This window comes from Sparus aurata, chromosome 18 (genome assembly GCF_900880675.1).
Source record: "Sparus aurata chromosome 18, fSpaAur1.1, whole genome shotgun sequence".
Classification (NCBI taxonomy): domain Eukaryota; kingdom Metazoa; phylum Chordata; class Actinopteri; order Spariformes; family Sparidae; genus Sparus; species Sparus aurata.
In genome coordinates, this window is record NC_044204.1 from 35,040,566 (window position 1) to 35,061,919 (window position 21,354).

The 21,354-nt window shown below is 41.4% G+C and overlaps 1 protein-coding gene across 7 annotated transcripts in view; it reads right to left on the reverse strand.

Annotated features, from left to right (window-relative positions):
• The window catches only part of LOC115568823 (teneurin-3), a 157,306-nt gene that overhangs the window by 120,608 nt on the left and 15,344 nt on the right, over positions 1–21,354 (reverse strand). For all 7 annotated transcript variants that reach the window (XM_030396460.1, XM_030396465.1, XM_030396464.1 and 4 more), the window contains one exon: positions 19,307–19,582. In XM_030396460.1, coding sequence (XP_030252320.1) covers positions 19,307–19,582 — 276 coding nt within the window. The remainder of the gene's footprint in view (positions 1–19,306; positions 19,583–21,354) is intronic.

The following is a 21,354-nucleotide window of genomic DNA, read 5'->3' on the forward strand; positions in this document are numbered from 1 at the left end:
GGTCCGCCTGCTCATGGTGCGTTCAAAGGCGGCTCGGAAAAACGCGTTTCCACGTGTTAAAAATTAATTGAATGGTTGTAATGTAATGGTTGTAATGCCTTTTTTAATTTCAATAAATGTTCCTTTTTTTTAAAATTGAGACTGGTAACATTTGTTATCATCATTGTGTAATTTTTACGATGTAAATTGAGGGAGCAAAAGTAGTATCGGCTCCAAATATCGGCTCAAGAAAATCGGCAGTCTGTATCGGTCATCGGCTACGGCTGATGAAAAAACAATCAGCATCGGCCCTAAAAGATCCATATCGGTCGATCCCTAAACAATAGCAAAAAAATTTAAAAATAAACAAAATAATTGTTTATGATAGATGGCACTAAAACAAAGTTTTCTTTGTTTCACTGTCATCATGAATTATTTAATTTAAGATTGGTTGCATTTTTCTTTCATTCGTTTCCAAAACAAATGCAAACACCAGCCGGATCAAGATACAACACGTGGTGCTTGTACCGCTTTTGTCCACAGGGGGCGCCAGAAACAACACAACACTTTAAATCCTTTAAGCTCCTTTAAATGTAATACTTGAAAATTAATTTAGTTAATTTCCACCACTGGTAATAGTAGAAGAGGAGCAAATGCTTTTTAAAAAAGTGTGTTACTTTACATCAGTGAGTGTTTCCCTGCCTTCTTGTAGCAGACACCTTCATCCATTTTGTTTAATGTAAAGGACCAGAGACAGACTGAACCCACATCAGACAGACAAGGAGCATCATCATCATCATCATCTTCATCATCATCATCATGTTTTTTTGGTAACATCAGAGCCCTAATGAAAATATGCACTCCTCTTGTGAAAGGAGTAATGTGATGTAGAGATAGACTAAAGCTAGTCATCAGAGATGAAATGATACACTATCAGTATGTTTATTTATAGTCTTGCCTTGTTTCACACAGCTACATTATCCTTTAACTTGAGATTTCTATCAGAATATGTTAAAAGGGCTGCAGCTCTTGAACTCAGAGCCAGTTGCTTTGCATTTCATGGCAACATCCACATTATTACCATGCACACATCAAAGATTTCCCCTAAATCTCTCCAGGAAACACAATCAATCTGCTCAGTATGCGTGGCTGGGACAGTGGGCCATCTTTCCCTTTGAGGATGTCGACGCATTTGACCGATGTGCAGTCGATCCCCCAGATTGTGGCTAATCATCATTACCGGCTGCTGAAACAATGACTTTCCCTCAGCATGCTCGGCTTCAAGAAGGACACCAGGGATCTGCCGGTTTTTCTTATGGTGGCTTAACACTCGAGTCTGGATTTGAGGAATTAAGGCAGACTTGGACACAACAAAATGTGCAGTGTGATCATCCATCCAAGTCATCAACTATGGCCTGGCTCGCACTGTAAAATCTGTCTCATGAATTACACATAATTCGGCAATGGGTATTGTATTTTTGGAGAAGTGTGATAGAGTTCCAGTATCAGCGGAGAGAATTTCATTTTACACATTTCCAAGCCTGAAAACAAATGATGACTGCTGCACATTCCTAACAGGAAATAAAAAATATAAAACAATAGGAGGGAAATGAGGACAGATGCATAGAAGGGAGCAGTTGGGGAATTCTCCAAAATGGACAGCGGATTATGAAAAATGACTTCTTCCTTACAGTGCTTAAAGGTTAGGTCTCTATTACACAGAGAGCAAAATGTCAGCAGTATCCCCTGAAAGAGTGGACTGTGATATTAATGGAGAGTCCAGGGAATGGGCTTCCCCTGACTGAGTTTCCCCCTCTTCCAGACACATTATTCATTTAGTTGTCAGCCAGCACCTGGCGCATGTAACACTAACATCTACAAACTAAATGATGGAGAGAATATGGCCCACCCTGGTAGGCAGCCAGTGGTGAAATGAATGTTGTTCATGAGGTATAATGGAGAGTTAAAGCAGTTCTACGAGATAATCTGAGCCTGCACGACTGAAGTTGTCGCCCAGGACGCATTACCATAATGCTCCATTTTCTAGCTAATATTGTACTTTCATTTGGCTCTCAGCTACCTCGGAGACTATAAGGCTGGTGTAAAGCACAGGGACCGTGCAACGCTGCCACCAGGAACTATACAAAGAGTCGGTTTGGTTTCCGCCTCACTTCAGACTGTCGTACACACAATCTTTATCTTTCAGGTGGAAAAAAAAAAAAAAAAAGTGTTACATCTCCAGTGGATTCTGCATATGAGGAACTGACTCACCGCCCAAAATAAACTGGTGCATAAAGAATTAAAGAAGGAGATGAGTCTCCTCTGGTTTGAATGGGTGTACATATCGTTTTATATTTAGTCCTGACCGCAGACACCCTCATCAAATTGCTCAAAGCAATCATCGAAGCTTTCATTCCATGTAATCTAAGCGTGCAACATCACTCTGTACATAAATGACACAGAATGTTGTCTACTATGGAAATGTGATGGACCCAGACAGGATGACAAGATGATTTAATATATTACAGAGCGACTCATCAGTCACAAAGCCGCCACTTTACTTAAGATTCAAAATGGCTTCTGCATGAGGCGGACTGCGGCGGTGGATTATTTGTGAGTAATATTCCTTTGCTGTGGTAAATATATTGTGTCATGCAGCAGAGGGTGGAAGAAAAATTCGCTCTCAAGCTATTTTAATGAAGTCCCAAATGTCATCCTCGTACTTCTTTCAAGAGCAAACTCAGAGAAAGTCCTCTAGAAGCCCGACTGTCCCCTCAGTGTGTCTTCAAATGATGTGAGAACAAGCAGCTTCAGTAGCAGACGGCCTGAAAAGGAAAACAAAAAACAAAAGACCTCCACTATAGAGGGGAGTAAACAGGTGGTTTGGACCATTAAAGTGGATCTCTATGATTATAGGCCTTCAATGAATTGTCTAGGCAGCAATGGGCTCTGATGAGGGTCGACCGGGGATCTCTTTTGTCCTGGAAAAACCAGTTAAGGAAAAGAATAGTTTTGCCAACACTATGGCAAAAGGTACTTTAATCATCACCACCTTATAATTCATTTGCAATTACCCCGTACTGCTACATCTTTACAAAAAGGCTAATAGAAAAAGAGATTTCTCAGTAGCACCATTATAGTGAAAAATGTCAATGTATTTCAGTGTTTTTTGGTAAGTGCAGTGAAGAGCGTCAGAGGCTGAGTTTAAATTAGAGCCAACACATTTTTCTCTCAACAATAGTGTGGAGCAGAGTAGGGGGGATGGGGAGAGGGGTGGGCATCCAATTACTGGAGAACTGTGTGTGTCATCTTGACACCGCGTTTGGGCTCCTTCAACAATGTATTAAGTATACGAGACGTAAAGGCTGCACTGCTGTAGTGATAGAAAGACTGGAGGAGAAATCGGTGAGTAGCTGCACGAAAACTGCTCAATGCGGTGTCGATATGTCTGCGTGACAACTCGTGCCACGACGCGTCTAATCACTTAGTTTGTTTTAAATCGAGCAGAAACAACACACAGATGCAGAGTCATATATCCTTTTTATTCCCGTCATCAGCCACATTTCATGGTGCTTTCCTTTCTTCCTTTGCTGAAATTAAGTTAAAGTAGTTAAGCAACAAGTGACATCATCTCCCCTTGTCCCTGTTTGACTTGTCTTAAATCTGTACTGGGCAACTTTGCACGCCGGCGGCTCGAAATGGCAGCAAATGTGAGATCCCACACCCAGAAATCATGTAACATGACATAAGCAAACTGTAGGCAGGAAGCTCATGTTTGCCCAGCTGGCCTGTGTGATCACTTGATACCGAATGATACCAAAGATTTGGAGCGAGGCATCAGATCAGAGTCCAGCTTGTCTGGATCAAGACTCAGAAGTTTGGTGATAAGATAAAAAAACTTTGTACAGAGAATTATTTGCTATTATGACATCATTTTTAAGCAAAATCAACACAATCACTGTTTGTAGCTTCTTAAATGTTTTAGTCATTCATGATAGTAAACTGAATATCTTTGGGTTTGGACACTGGAACAAGAGATATGAAGATGTCACTATGGATTTTGTGAATTTTTCACGTTCGGTCATTTTTTATACTATAATTAATTTCAATTAATTCTTGATTAATGTCATTTCTAGCTGCAGCCTTTAAAGGTCCAGTGTGTAGGATTTATTTGGATCTATCAGCTGAAATAGAGTATTGATAATTATGAATTAAAACATGTTAGTTTTCATTAGGGTGTAATCATTTAAAAGAAGAATGTTTATTGATCTACAGAGGGAGCTGGTCGTCTTCATGTCGTCCACCAGGTTGCACCAATATGCATCTACAGGAGCCCAGGATGGACAAACTGAGCGCTGGTTCTGGAGATTTGAGGGTTTTTTTTTTTATGTTTTAAGCCGCCACCATTGTGGAGAGTGAGACGAGGGCTATTCAGTGTTGTTTGCAACTACATCTCTAAAAGCTGGAGCCCGACTGATGTATCAATTATCCAGTATTATCAAAGTACACCAGTACGAGCGCACGTCATGTCATTTCAGTATGATTAGTTTTGTAGAGATCATAATGCAGATGGCTAATTTAAGTTTTTTGTAAAACTATAAAATATCCTGCCTCCATTGTTTATCACCAACAACTATCACATAAACCAGCCAGTGTATTGATATCAGAATTGGTATCAGGCCAAAAAGATTAAGCATCTACTAGATGTCACTAAAACTGGCGAGTCCAAAGTTTGTTAATATAAATGTAAAAAGTTTACTGAAGAGCTCTGGTTGCTCAGAGCCTTTAAGTAGAGATCAGTTTTCCAGCAGCACTGGTGGTTAATGATGACAGGATGTACAGCAGGTGTTACACTGCGCCGTTTTATTTGGGAGGCATTTGTTTTTGTCTTTTTCATAATACCTTTTGTTTTTATTTATTGTCTTTTTATGTTTTACTGCGACGGAGATTTCCCCCGAGGAGACAAAAAAGTTAAGGTTTAAAGATGAAGCTTAAAGTAGAGAAAAGAAAAGCTAACCTGAAGGAAACAAACAATTTCTTGGTAATAATCCGAACTCGCGGGTGAAAAAACATCTCGGCGACTGGAAACACTCCAGCATATTGTCTCGGACTGTAGTCGGGATGTGTGTGTGTGTGTGTGTCATAATGTTGTTTTGTTGTATTCACTTTGTAAAAGCATCCTTCACAAAATCACCCAGCCTGCTCCCATAACGAGTGAATCTCTCTTTTCTAAACCCTCCAACCTTTAGAGCTGCCATGCAAAACTGTGCAGACAGCTCCATTGGGCAATGTTGAAGAAGACAATAGGTGGAAACTGCTCTAACCTATTTGCCAAATGGTCTGTCATCTAATGCCCCGGTGCTGCTCTATTGTCTAATCCTACTGCTGAGGCCTCTAAAAGGATACATCGGCCTAATAAGATGAATGGGCTTTGACCCTGGAGCTGCTAAAAGCCAACCTGGCCAATTTATCTGAGTGACCTCTACTCTTGGCAGAGACAGCCCTCACCTCTGTTGGAAGCCTTTAGGCGGGATCAATAGCACCGAGGCAAAATAATCCAAACAAGAAGTGTCTAGAAGTTGGGATTGAATTACTCATCGCTTCATATGACCCTGAATAATGAGCTTAGCGGCAGGGATCGGTATTTTGTTTGTTTTCGTCTTCATCGTGTTTTCTTTCTGAGGAGGACAAACCCCGACGACTGCAACACGGTGTACAGGAACAACCACAATACACCAAAAAAAACACAAACATGCATAATGTGATTTGTGAATAAAGTGGGTTTTATTTTACCTAAAAATATTTACATTACAATTGGGCAGCTAAATCAGCCCTAATCCAATCAGGTGTTCTCAAATCGCAAGGGGCTAATGTAAAGCAAGATGAGCAGAGTAAAACAAATATGTAAGCTCTATACTGATTCACACGTAACTTCATTATGCAAACCACGATCATGGCTATTCCAGGGCACAGTTTGTAATATTGAGACGTGCATTTTGAGGGAAAATAAGATTTTGTCGACTAAATTAAGGATTCTGTTTCATGTTCTGTTTGTTAGTGTTGGGTCGTGTTCAACCGAGATAAAAGGCCCGGGCTCTGATAGGTCGAGGCGGGATCCGCAGAAGAGAGCCTTTTACAGGAGAATATGTTTCCTTTCTTTGAGCATGAATCAGTTTACATGGTATACAATATCAATCGTTGGCCTCAAATCTATATCTGCAAAGTGCTTAGGTTTGCATTGGTGATTAGATGAATTGAACCGAGAACAGTCTGTTACTTGAGCATGCCCTCATAGCCCGGATACCTAATGCCTTTCCCCCTGCCTCTGAAGTGACCACAGTTTCAGGATGCTTTGCTCCGGGCACTTGGCCAGAAAGCTTTATGTATTCTGATACCATTCATTTTTAATCAGGACCAGAATATCCTTCCAAACCTCTTGCAGGGCTGCCGTTGGCTACAAGGCATCAATTTTGTTATATTTTAATTGATTTGGCCGTTCTCCTCGTTGTCGACTGTATACGTTGATTGTTAAATTGCTAATGTTCCAAGCGAGAACTGCTGCACCGCTCATTTAAAATGCTTTCTCTTCTCTCCCGTACTTTCAGCTGCTTTTTTTTCTTCTCTAGCTCGTTGCAGAATTATGCATTTCCCCACATATAGTGTAGCAACCGAAAACATTGTGTGTGTTCAGCATATTTCACTTGGCTTTCCTCTTCGACATGCCCAACTCATCCCAGCATGCAGCGAGGGGGTCTCTTCACATGACTGCTGAGGAGAAAGGACATGAGAGCAGGGGAGGGGAATCTTCTTCTGTGGTATAATGAGTTTGACAATGAAAGTGACACCGCGTCCTCCCTGGACCTTGCCGTGTGATCAATCATAACAATGGCTCACCATTTCCTCCTCTGGATACTGACCTTTCTCCCTTCAGGAAAGGAAGTGTGTGTAAGTGTTGGAGTGTGTCTATGTTCCTCTAGATTTCCTCGTAGCATCAGCCTCTTTCCAATCAGCCCTTGAAGTCCCTCTACAGAGCCATAAGAGTGTCCTCTAGCAGAGAGCTCTTTTTCCCCCCTGCTGCGAAGCAAAAATGGCCTGAAGAAACATCCAACGTGGGGAATACTGATCTATTTCATTCTGTCATATAAACTATTTTAAGCCTGGATAACAAACTTAGATTTATTTTTTTTCTTTTTAAGGGAAATGGCTTATATATTTAAAATCCCATCACCTGAACAGCTTACAAGGTGAGTGGATGCTGTTACTCAAGTGAGGAAGACCTGCCAAGATTTCATGCAAAACATCAATGAGTGAGATTATTTTGGGCCGCCTCTCTCATAGTGCAGCGCCCTTTACTAAAGAGTGACAGAAACAGGGATGACGTGTTGAGAAAGCCGTGAGCGTGAAGGGATCCTGCAAGGTTTTATCTGGCTCCGCCTCCCTGCCCTTGTCTCCCAGATGAGCCAACAGGACGTCTCATCAACAGCCTGCTTACTGCATTTTCTCTGGTTCCCTGTCAGTTTCCGTATATTAACCTAGCGCGACTCGTTAAATAAAATATGAAGAATAAATCTCAAAACATTGGTACAAGTAAAAGTCTCAAATATGCTTCAGCCCCAAAATGTCCCATGTTGCCGATGAGGTCGTCTAGACACAATTTTATAGCCATTTTTATGCCACTCTTAATTGTGGATTTATCTGCATGACTCTGATGTCTGTAATGTCTTTACAATGACATAAAAACCTGATCAATACACAGCCTCACCTGTGAAAAATGTGCAGTTACTGCAGCGGACACACTGTCAAGAAAAACCTGTGAATTTTACATTGTAAAATGTGAATTGCAGGTTTTTTTAAAACGGTGCAATAATTCTAACCGATGTTACCGATGTTGTTATGATACAATGACATATATGCCCCTAAATCCAGAGTCATGCTGCTAATATATGTTACCTATGGTGCAATATATGAATTTCACATACATAAATCCTTAGATACATGGAGATATAGGTTTATAACATATATGAAATTAAATATTGAATTTTTACATGGTATCATAAAGATGCTGCATGCATGTTGTAGATTACAGTTACTGTTGAGGTTAAATACATTTTCGCACCATCAACTGAGTCATTAACATGGTTGTTTTGTATATTATGCATTTAAACGTATATGTTATATATGTGCAAATAGTTTTTTCATACATGAGTATAAATATTAGTTTGAGCTGAACTAATACGCGGAAATAAAAAATAAATTGTTCCAATCTCTTCATGTCATATAGGGTAATTTCATATATATACATATATCACATTTGCTTATTGGTGTTCTTGTTATTAATCTACATGTTGACTAATATACGGAATAAAGTAACTGAATTAATAAGTAACGAACAAGTTAAAACAAATAAAGGAAATATAACAACAACTATAATTAAAGTACATTCCTAAATACGCAGGTACATAGTGTTACCTTACACTATAAGGAAATGCTCCGAAGAAAATGTAAGTTTTATAATATCTGACATTAGATTAAGTCTCAACTCTACAAGCCTCCAGCAATAAGGAGGGGCAACCTGCATACAGCCTGAGAGGCAAGACTCGGGGCAAAGAAACAGGTTTCAAAAGAATCCCCCGCTCCTCGCTCGGCTCACCACTGTGACGGCTCGCTAACACATGAGCACATCAACACTGATGACAACACGAGCGGGACATGCCCCCGCATCCCTGCTGAACATTACGTCCCTGATATTTCATATTCAAAACTGTTTGGGTTTTTTCTGTGCACGGGGGGAACAGCACCCTGCTGGCTTCATGCTGCGAGCGACTCTCCGTCGAAAACTTTCACCTTATTAAATCAGGCAAATATTAGAGACTATTTGATGCAGCCCGAGTAAACTGAGATCGAAACCCTTTGATTTGTAGCATTGTTCGCGCCAGATGAAACGCTCACATGACGAAAACTCCCTGAAATTCCGTCTGAAGTCGAGGCCTTTTAATGAAACATTTATTCATGTGTATAAAAGACTCCGACACATTTTCTCTGCCAATGAAAAGATCCAGTGGTATAATTTGCAGTTAAAATGTGCTTTTAATTGCGTGTGTCAGAGAGGAAATGAGGGCAGCCCGACACAATTAACAAAATACATTTTTACACATATTTTCATCATTTCACTTGGTCACTCAATTGGACGATTTAAAATGTGGGTTCTGCTGCTGCTTCAAGAGCAGAAAACCTGCTCGATAACAAAGCGTTTTCAATGTTTAGTTGTATGTTAACCTGACCGATAACTCGATTCACAGCTTTCTCTGATGCTCAAGGACATGTTGGAGCTTAAACGGACAAAAGACGTTTTACAAACCAAACTATTTAGAGGACAACAAAGTGAGCGTGACATGAGTTGACCCCACGAGTGCTACACAACAGGTAAAGCAGCGACGTTTTCTACATTCAGATGAGGCGGCAACAAAAGAATCACCTCGACTTCCAACTTTTTGATTGCCAACATCAAGAACCGAGGAGCGCAAAAAGGTCAAAGCCACAGCACCATGACAATAGATATAACAAATATTCCTGTGTCCCATGATAGGGGAGAAAAAGGATATCGTAAAAGGAAGAAGACATGAATCTAAATAGATCGGTGGGTTGGCGCTCGTCTTGGGACCACGTCTGAACACCCAGCGGCGCACCGGAGAGAGAGAAGAAATCTATTTTGGTCGATATTAAACGAAAAACAAAGACCTTGATTCTACAGTATATCAACTTTAGTCTGTCCTTTCAGAGCGTATAGACTTAGTGCTTTAAATTTAACATTGTGGTTTTAATTCACCTGCAAGAAAAATGAGCGCTACCTCCTTGATTATCCGCTTCGGAGGAAATCAGTGTAACATATACGTCTTTTTCTATACGTCTCATGTATTTTATATCCACTTCCCAGGAGACTTAAAGTGAATGTGGGGCTTTGGAGGAACACGGATGCTTGCTGGGGGATACCAGTCATACATGTAATTATGAACATCACAATTGGACCAACATGCTAATCCCTGTCTCTTCCATTGATATTCATAGAGTATAAAGTGGCTTCCTGACTATTTCCGTACAGCATGGTAATACAATCACTCAATTAGGCTGTGTGATGAAATGAAATGAGCCGTTTTCTCTTGAGGACGGTAAATAGTGGCCCTCGTAATTGACAACTGCAGTGTAATTCCTAATCGTAATAACACGTCCTGCAGTCTGGCACCGGCGAGTGATTAGACCGGTCCGGGTGCGGCGTCGTCAGTCGACGCTCTGAGACGCAGAAATGGTTGACACTTAAGTCAGAAAGGCGAATGTTGATGCCAAATGATAAGGTGAGAGAAAATAGATGTTGGACAGCGTCAACAGCTTTTTACACTGCAGCTACGACTACGTGAGGTTTGTGAGGCTAAATACTCATTTACACACGAGTGCTCCACTTGGAAGCTTTATTGGCAAATCATGACACAGAATGGTTCGTTGTCAATCTTAAGATTAAGTTGAGAATATAAAGTTGATTAATCGGTAACTATTTTATTAATTGAATTATTGTTTCAGTCATTTACGAAGCGAAAAGGACAAAAGATTGTTGTTGAGGATCTTCTAAGACGGAACTGGACACCTGAAGACACGACCTTCAGCTCTAACATGTCCTGGTCGACATTTTCACAATTTTCTGATGCTAATCGACTAGACAATCAATTAACTGAATGAACAATTGACTGATTAATAGCGAATTACAGTTTTTTGCAAAACTAGCATCGCTATGTAGAGACTCAAAGGTGCCATATGTAGTTTGAGGATGTCATTTGATATATTTCATACTCAACAACTCTCTTAATTTTTGTGACTGAATGAACAAACTGACCTGTTTATACGTGGCGGACCCTGCCACCTTCCTAGCTTCAAACAGCGTTCTGGGGACGTTATGTTCCTCTGAGAACAGCTTGTTTATTAAGTTGCGGAAAAAATAAATATTTACTTCTGTTTGTATCATTATCTCATTAATATTGCAAGTATTAAAATTCTTCTCCAAAACTACACAGTGCCCATCGGAAATTAAATATATTTATCCGTTATGTTGACGTCGCACGTCATCCAAATCCGGCATTTGGAAGGAACTGTCATAAATTACCTGACATTAAGCCATAATCATCAAGACATATTTAGGATATGGTTTTTTAAAGACAGTTAATACATTAATGAGCAATGATGCCATTGATATCATATGAACTCCTTAAAGTATTAAAGGGATATAGTAGTTTCAAGAAAATCTGTTTTCTCCTATTAAAATGCAAATTTATACAGCTCGACACTCCAAAGTCTAATCAGATCATCCACTCTGCAGGAGGTCGCTTTGGTGCGAGTGGACACTTTTCACCATGTGTTGCTGTTGTGATAATGTGTTCACAAGACGTGTTCCAGCACAGATATACTGAAAAGAATCTCACACATGCAATGCATCACGGTGTTCAAAGGGATGAATCCCAATTCCGATACTGGCGGTCAGTTTGCCATTTGCGTCGCCCGAAGGCTCAAGTGTCGCCGACTTCTGCTCCGCACAGAGACGCGGATGCAGCGACCTCCTCCAGGCTTTCAAAAATAGAAACCACGGATCTTTTCACAACACTGATGAGCACGACACCTGCGACGACACCTCCGAACGTCGCAGCCGCGTCCCACATCCCCCCGTCACCCCGAGCAATAACAATATGAGCACTTAACCGGTGACAGCACCAGCAAGCAGGGAAGTGATGACAATAAATGATGGCAATCAAAGCTCGCCTCCTCTTTTGACGAAGCGCGAGATGAAGCTCAGACACCTTCCCAGCTCCTATTAACAAATGATGAAACTCTTTTCTGTGCCAGTTTTGGAGTGATCTTCAAAAAACGTCACAGATGGCCAGCCCTTTTGACCGGAGAAAAAAGAAAAAAAACCCCTGTGATGTTATTTATTCTTTTTGTGGTCGGCTTGTGCCATATTGAATTATGAAAGCGGCGACGGAGGAATTCTGCCTGCGACGATCAATAGGCTGCTTCCACTGTCACAATACAAGGCGCAGATCTGAGACGGGAATTTGACAGATGGCGTGTCACCTTCGTCAGTGTGACGTCGCGCGTGCACGTGTCGATGCACTTTTGCATGATTTTTCTAATCTTGGAGTGATAAAGTGTGAGAAACAAAGTGAGATGTGTGCCGTGTGTGTGCGCACACGCTTGTGTTTTTGTACACGTGAGAGAGGAAGCGGCGCAGAGTGAGGCAACATGAACACATGCACACAGAGAGGCATGTTAGAGGGTGTCTGATACGCTTTCATACTCCCACCCAAAAAGCCTTTGGTGCTTGCTGTGCTACAGCACACTTTGCTGTGACTCCTCTACTGATTTAATTAACCTTTTACTGGCACTGTTCACACAATGAATCTGCGAGCTATACTCAACTGTAAAATGGGTACGACTGCGATGAAGACCTGCGACTTCGACAAATTGAAATTATTCTCTGACACGTCGCCTCGTAAACAGTCCCGGACAAGAGCGTGCCACTGAAGACACGCCACGGACGGGTGCAGCCGTCCTCCATGAAAACATCAAAGGGACACCATTTTTTCTTGGGAAATTACTTTGGACAGAAGGTGCAGGCCAGAGCAAGTGGTGCTTCTTTAACAAAGGATGACAGGCATTGCAGTGGAAGCCCCTTTCTCCTAAACACGGGTCAGCAGACGTCAAGGCCCTCCACCGAACGATAAACCCCCCGCGCAACGCTTTATACAGCAGCAGGGAGAGCTGTCACGAGGTACTGCAGTGCTGTAGCTGCAGTACCTAACAAGTCAGTGCAAGCTTTTTCACACCCTATTAGGAATACAACTCAACTGGGCCATGCTATGTTTCTGTTTCGTGCAGTCATTCATGTTTTATGAGGGGTATAATATTGATTCTAAAGCCTGTGCAGTCAACATTAGGGCAGGAAAGAAAAAAAAAATGGCTGTGTTCACTTTTACGGAGGAGCTATACTTTGGCCGAACAAGCAAGTATATGAAAATATATATATCACAACAACACTTGAGCCTCCCCGCTAATAATTTATTATTAAACCATTAAAAATACATCACAGTGAAGCGCTATAGCGGCCTGCTCACTGCAGGATGGGGACCCCGGTGAAAGCGTCTAACCTTCAGTCGAGCATGTTTACGAAACGATTCGTTCACTTTTTAAACTGAGGATATTTTCCTTTTTTGAAATGTTTCTTAGCAGCACCGGCAGCTCAGCACTTGGTTTACTGAGAACTGAAATTTAGATGGTTGTAATTCTTCATATTAAAGAATTTTGAATCAGCTAAAATTGCATTCCATCTTTTACAAATTCAAGTTCGACAAGCGGAGCAAGGGTACGTGGTTAGTCTCTTTATCAGATTTCAATTTTTTAAACAAATTCCACACATTCCTCCGAAAACTGTGCAACTCCGCCGGACTGAAAAACCCAGGGACGACTGGTGACCCACATATGAACCTATTTCTTTTTTATTCTAGTAAAAATAATGCTTTTATGAAGACTGAGGTCATCTTAAGAAAGTGTTTGAAAAGCACTCGCCCTTACGTGCCGTCCTCTCCTCCCTCCGTCAATAACAATACATTCTGAAGACATTTAACTCTCCATTGAATTTTTCTGAATTATAAAGGTTAGATACGATTCTAAAAACAATTTAACTGCGGCTCCAGTGACTTTATTGCTCCCTATACATCTAAATTTCACGTAACGCAGATCCAATTCATTAATTACACAAAGCTACGTTATGATAACGTCGCAGTGGGACTGTGGCTTCAGCTGAATAACTTTTTTCCCCCTCTCCTAATCTTCAGCGCCTCAAAAATCATGACAGAGACAAACTTCAGTAACAGAACTTAAACTGCTTAAAGCTCCATTTTGTCTCCCATCAGCTGCTGAGTGCAAACATTTCTTTTTAATCAGGGTGCCACTTAAAGCAGCGTCACTCTCCCTGCAGACAACTTCCAACAATACACAGATAGCACATGCAACATGAGACCGTAAGTGATCGCATGTGTTTTGTTTATGTGTGCGTGCTCGGATGTGCAGGTTCTGTAAAGATGTCAGTGTCAGGTGTACGGAACCAAAGGTGTTAAATCATTTCTGTGTGAGGGGAAAGAGCATCGATATTTTATCTGTTTCGCGGCAACATCACTGTAAGCAAGGCGATATTAAAAAGTAAAATGATAAATAAGTGATATGCAAAATACTTTTGGAATATGAACAAAGAAAAATGCAAGTGAATTTTCCACATGAGAAATCAGAGGCTTTACGTGCTTCATGTGCTTTGAAAACAAACAATTATCAATAAATAAATACATTCCTTCTGAAGGCGGGGACAAAACACAGCTCGGTTTTGTGTCTCTGATAAAAGGAGCTGTGATAATACGCAGCTCGTGTAGTAAAGACTATACATGTGAACACAGCGGTGTCATCTATGGAGATATGAAAGGACTGCTTGGAATCACATGGCCACTCTTACAACCAGGAGGGACAATAAAGTGGATGCTTTAATCAATTGATTTTGTTTTCCAGTGATTCTGTCAGTGGCAGGGGATTATGCTAAGCGTAAAATCAATGAAAGCTTCTGAACAGATTTTTTGCAGTTTTCTCTCTGTAGCAGAAGAAGAAGAAGTAGTGAGATACTGCGCTGGAGTAAAAGTAGCAACATCACAGTGAAGACGTGAGCGCTGTCAAAAATACCGATATAACAATACCTATCAGTTCTGAGTCTTTGTAAAGGTTTCAGTACCCGTCAGCACAGCACTGATGCATCAGAACCAGCTGGGAGACACACACACACACACACACACACACACACACACACTGCTGCAGTGCCTTCACAGCCCCGCCTCCTCCAGAGGTAAATTAATTTAGTTGCTGTAGTGCTGACAGATAAAAACGAGCCTAAAAAAAAAAATAAAATCTCATGCTAGTTTTGGATTCGGTATCAAATATTGATCTTTTTGAAGGGATTGTACCCAAAGTAACTAATGTCAGTATCTTGACAACACTAGTAGAAATTGTTCGGTACAAATAGATGTTACCGAAGCAAAATCACAAAAGCAGTAAAAATAAAATATAATTAAAGTACCAGAGGTCAAAGTACTCATTGTGCAGAATGTATTGGATGTTCATCTGCAGGGTAGTTTGTGAATCTCCCATCAGGGATCAATAAAGTTATATAGTTCTTACAATAATACAATAAAGTTTACATACAATAAAGTTCTTGACCTATAATCTAGAATATTACATCATGATTTATATGTCGATTATATTTAGTAATATCCAAGTTAATCTAAACTAAAAAGGACCCATAACTAAAGTTTTCCAATAAATGTGGTGGAGAAAAATGTATAGAATTTGTGGAGTAAAGTAGCTGAAATATGGAAATTCTCATTTACTTTAAATGTACTCAGTTACATTTCACCAGAGTTTTCCATTTAAAAAATACAACAACTTTATGTTGTGTCATAAATTATCCATTAAGATTGATCGTGCAAGAATTATACTGGATTTTTGGGGCTGTTGACAAATGTGTCATTCACACTGGGAACACTGGGGGACACTGGGAACACTGGAGACTGGAGACACTGGGGACACTGGGGCCACTGGAGACTGGAGACAATGGAGACACTGGGGACACTGGAGACTGGGGACACTGGAGACACTGGGAACACTGGGAACACTGGGGACACTGGGAACACTGGAGACACTGGGGACTGGAGACACTGGGGATACTGGGAACACTGGAGACACTGGGGACACTGGAGACTGGGGACACTGGAGACACTGGGAACACTGGGAACACTGGGGACACTGGGAACACTGGAGACACTGGGGACTGGAGACACTGGGGACACTGGGAACCCTGGAGACACTGGGGACACTGGAGACTGGGGACACTGGAGACTGGGGACACTGGAGACACTGGGAACACTGGGAACACTGGGGACACTGGAGACTGGGGACACTGGAGACACTGGAGACACTGGGGACACTGGGGACTGGGGACACTGGGAACACTGGGGACACTGGAGACTGGGGACACTGGGGACTGGGGACACTGGGGACACTTGAGACACTGGAGACTGGGGACACTGGGGACACTGGAGACACTGGAGACACTGGAGACTGGGGACACTGGGAACACTGGGAACACTGGGGACTGGGGACACTGGGAACACTGGGAACACTGGGGACTGGAGACACGTCCCCACCATTTTTTTTCAGGATGACCAATTTGGTCCACATCACTTTTTAAAAGCATAATTAGATACAAATCCCCTTAAATTAGCTTTTGACAAGAAATGTTAACTAACTAAAGAGATTAAATTAATTTTGATGTGCAGTTGTGTTTCCCCTTGTAATTATCTTCTCTGACCTCGGAGGATTTCCTCGTAGGATTGTCTTAAATCAAATGTTCCCATCACCGTTCAGCACAAAGTGACGCTGCTGGCTCATAAATATACACATATTTCAGAGTACAAAAAAATCAGATGTGGATATACGAGCTTATATTCTTATGTATGTACAGTGTGTACATGTATACGCAGAATATATTCAAACAATTCTTATACAGTGTTTACTCAAATGTAGTTATCAAACACAGGAGATGTTTGGAGTTCAGCTGCTGTTCTGTTCTGTTCTGTTCTGGATCACTTGGACTTGGCTTTTAAACATATTTTTTTTTAAGGTATGCAAGAGAGGAAGAAATGTACATTTGATCCTAAAAATAACTGACTGCACCAAAAGTAAACCGACAGCTGCTCCACTGACTGGATCTTCTCTGTTCCACATAAATATACTTCAGTTAAGTTAATTTGTGCTTAAATGCAAATGCCTCACTTCAGAGGACAACCTCTCTCCTTCCCTCTCTGCATCTGCACTCAGTGGATCATTTAAAGCTGCAGATGGACAGGATGACCACTGTGGTTTGATCTTTCAAAAGGTAGACCTTTTTTTCTTGGATCACGGAGGTTAACATTTGCAGATGCCGCGCTTTGTGAATGTGCTGAGGCTTTGGTACTTGTCTGTGTCGAACACTCTGTAGAACAGAGCAAATTAGAATGAAATATTGAGTTCATTTATGAATAAGTGGGGCTGAACGGCCCCTTGTCGGAGCTTCTGCATGCATATTCAGTTGATGGAAACCTTTGGATGGGTCATTTCTCTTAGCTGCTTCATTAAATAGTGAAAGTCAAAAGTGCAATGCCTCCTAACAAAAAAAAGGAAAAAAAAAAAAAAAGACCAAGATCTACAGAGGTGGAACAGCGGTAAGGTTTTTCTTTGCTGCGGCTCAAAATCTAGATGATGAAAAAGCACTCCAAAAATAGTTGAACAGAAAAGGGTTGGAATTTTAAATTACGCCGCGACTCGCATTGTTCTTCCCGCTGAACGGTTCCAGCATATTAAAATGAAAAGAGCAGAAAAGAGCTTACATACACTTTAATAAATTTGCTATTTGGTGTTTTAGCTTTTTGGAGCGTTGCAAAGACACGGCACCTGGGATCAAGATGTAGCAGGTATTGTTTATTTACCCCATAATGAAGCTAATTGAGACAATAGTGAGTTGGAAAGGGTCTCAGTGGGATGTTGCGCTAACAAGAGCCAATCAGCAGCCGCTTCTGGAGACGTCTCCAAAAGGAACTCCAGAGGAGGTAAGCTAAAGGGGCGCAGGGTGCCGTGTGGATATATGCTCGTCTGTCTGTGTGCTCGTGCAGTTGAAGCGCTGGAGGGCAGGTGCAATCGAAGCTCAATTGAGAACCTATTGAAGCCAGACACCGACTTGTCTCGCAGAGTGGAGCGATGACTGCCGGTATGGTTTTGTGTTTGGCACGCACATCAACAAATACGACCGGAGTCGAGCGCTAAGGAGGCGAGGGTTATGTTTACCAGCACCTCTGTGGTGAGCCGGCAGCTTTTAGTGACTCATAAATGTATACAGTGTGTTGGGCCAAAGCAAAGGCCAGACACTGGAACAAATACATGGGTTTGAATTCTGATGGCATTTTAAAAAGGTAGAAGACTTACTCAGACCCACCCCGCCCCGCCCCGCCCCCCCCGGGAGAGACGATCTCACTAAGATGAATACTGCCATTAAGAAAATGACTTGTCTCAAATGTCAGACTGTAGCCAGTGTTTTCAGAATAAAAATTGATAGCATGAGAACACAAGACACTTTCCCTTCTTTACCCTCTCTCTAATGTTCTTGCCAGGAAAGTGTAATCAAACCCAATTATTTTAACTGCCTGCCACTCTCCGCGATCATCGGTGTCTTAAAATAATTAGAGCTTTACGTTGAATGTGTTGTAATGGCGATGGCGCACAACGCTATGATGATGATGAATGATGCGCAGTGTCAGGAGCACTCAACATCAGAGAGGAAATTCTGAAGATCTACGCTGAAACATACGAAGCTGAGAGGATGGATTCTTTTTATGTGGAGCAAAATATTGCTCACTTAAAGCGCAGGCTGAAAAGACATGAGACGCATTTCAGTAGCAAATAATAAAGAAATCAGCTGAAAGAAGAAAGACTGCTGAAAACCACCGCTGCTTGCCTGCGTGCCGAGTGTATTACGAGAGATAAAAAAGCATTTTTCAAACTGCAAGCTAACCTTTCAGGAAAAAAAATTGCGACAAAACAAACAAGATTATCTGACAAAACTGTTAAAACACTGCAAATGGAACAACAATCCACGCAACGTAGACGCGCTGCTTCCTGTTTGACGCTGCAGAGATTTGCCCTTTTCAAACAGAGAACCTCAATTCTCCATCTCAGGTTTCCAGCATGAACAAATTTGCACTTCAAACCATTGTACCCATTTAATCAGTCATTGTGCATGCCCAGTCATCCACTGCAGAATTTCTAAGCAAAATCTCAGACCGAGGCACACAAAGCTATCTTTGATTATACGCCAGCCCATGGGGAAACTTTATCAAACTCCTCTGCTTCCTGCAGAGAAGGACCAGGTGACTCGCAACCGCTCAATCGGAAGGCCAAATTCTTTTCCGCATGCAGCGAGGAATCACGCCTTTGATCCGCAGAAAGGCAGCTGCAAACGCCTCTCCAGACGCCAGCCCCACCAATCGCGACTCCACCTCTCTCCACCAATCAGGTTCTTGTCTCCAGCACCAACCATAATCCAACCTTCCCACTGCTGTTTTGTCTACACAGTGATTTCTCCCCTTTGAAAGGCGGTGAGAGCATGAGCCTCATACAAATACGCATTTTAGAGATAAAAGAATTGAAAGTGTGCCCTACTCACCCATCTCAGTGTCCGATTTATTGTCCATTTCCGTGTCAGTGAGCGTGAGCGCAGAGTTAGAGCGGCTTGAGAGGCATGAATTCTGCCCAGACTTTGCCCCCGTTCCCCAAAGAGTCATGGTACGTTCCGGTGATACAGGTTCATGGTTTTCTGTGGCGACCGGTCCTCTGGAGTAGCTGCTGAGAGGGTGGGAGAGGCCCGTCTCAGGGCAGAGCGCCAAGCCCCTGCGAGGCGGCGGCTCACAGATCCCCAGTTGCCTCAGCGAAAATGTCTGTCCTGTGAATGACAGGAGTTGTAAAGTTAACAAACCAAGCAACAACGAGGGTTAATGGCCAAGACCAGGGCTACTTAAAAAAACACTTAACCTAAGAGCAGGGTGGAAGGGGAGGGACGCCTTAACAGCGACTCCCCGATCCGCTTCACACCCACCAACTTATCACCTAAACCGCGGTAAAAGACTGAGATTTGTCAGTTGACCTACTTTCACTAGACATTTAACCCCTGAACAAAAAAACAAAACAAAACAAGCTTCTTGTGTTCATCATCACATATAAAAAATTTAACAAAAACGCTATCCCCCATTTATTATTTATTGTTTTGAGGGACTGTTTCAGACGCTGCCTTTTTTTTTTTTTTTTTTTTTCAAAATAAATCATTACCATAAATTCATTGTCCTTTTAGAATTACTTGCGGCTCTGGTGTTCACTTCAAATGGGAACAAAAAAAAAAACCTGCCTTCAGAGACACTGCGGCATGTGAGCTAAATAAATAAATATATATGTGTGTTGTAAAGAGACGCAGGAATACTGCCAAAAAAACCCAAAAAATAACTCATGTCGACCTCATTAGGAAGCTCCAGAACTAACAAGAAAATATTCTTAATATCACCCACCGCATATCCTTTATTTAAACCCTTTATCTTGTCATCCATATGTAATATTTTTTGGCATCTGGTCAATAGGACATCTAAAAATTATTATTCATGTGATCGATCCAAGCCATTTCTATTTAAATGTATTTCAGATGTAAATGGCTTCAGGTGGAAAGCTTAAATATTTACCATGTGTTCACTTCTGTGAGTGAAATCATTGGCACTGCAGTGTTTCTCATCATGAGGTGTTTCCAACTGTTCAAGGTCACAGGCATCGTATACAAAATAAATGCTACAGGGTGTAAAATATGTTGTTGATGGTCTGTGGATTAAAACTAAATAATATGTGCATGTCAATAAGAAGTCGCACAGTCAGTGCATGTTTTTGTTTTTTTTTCATTTCCTTTATATTAAACATATTTTGTCTTGTTGGAAATGGTGCAGCAAAAAGTTAGCAAGGAAGTTTGTCAGAAGATTAAAATATTTTTTGAAAGTTAAAACGCTAAGCAGCTATAGTTTCCTTAATACTACACACACACACACACACACACACACACACACACACACACACACACAGCAGATGTAGCATACACACACACACACACACACACAGCAGATGTAGCATACACACACACACACACACACACACACACACTCTCTACACAAATTATGTTCCTTCTCCACCATCAGATGAATAATATAAAATCTGACATTTGCTGTAATGATGTAAGGAACAGTCGTTAACATTAAATGCCTGAATCTTAAAAAGAAATAAGGAAAAGAAAGCATTCTTCCCACAACTTCATCATAATCCCATTAATTCTAAAATGGGCACCAATTAGCACCACGAAAATGTAAGGGAGTAATGGATAGACTTTCTAATTGCAATTTTATGAGCCCTAGGAGTGCCATAAAATACAATAAACTGCTCAAACTTTTTAATTACAGAAATCAGAGCAGTTTTCTAACAGCCAATTAAAGAAGAGGGTTATTTACGGAGTGTTTTTTCCTTTTTATCTTAACATAGTCCAGCAGGGTAGGAACATTTCATGAGGTCAGAGTGGCCGACTGCATCGCATTTAATGTGAGATCCGTCTGAAAGTTAAAACTGTGCAAAGTTTGTTTTTAATCCTGTTTACAACTGTCCTGCATGCTGCCATCGTGCAGTAACTTCTTG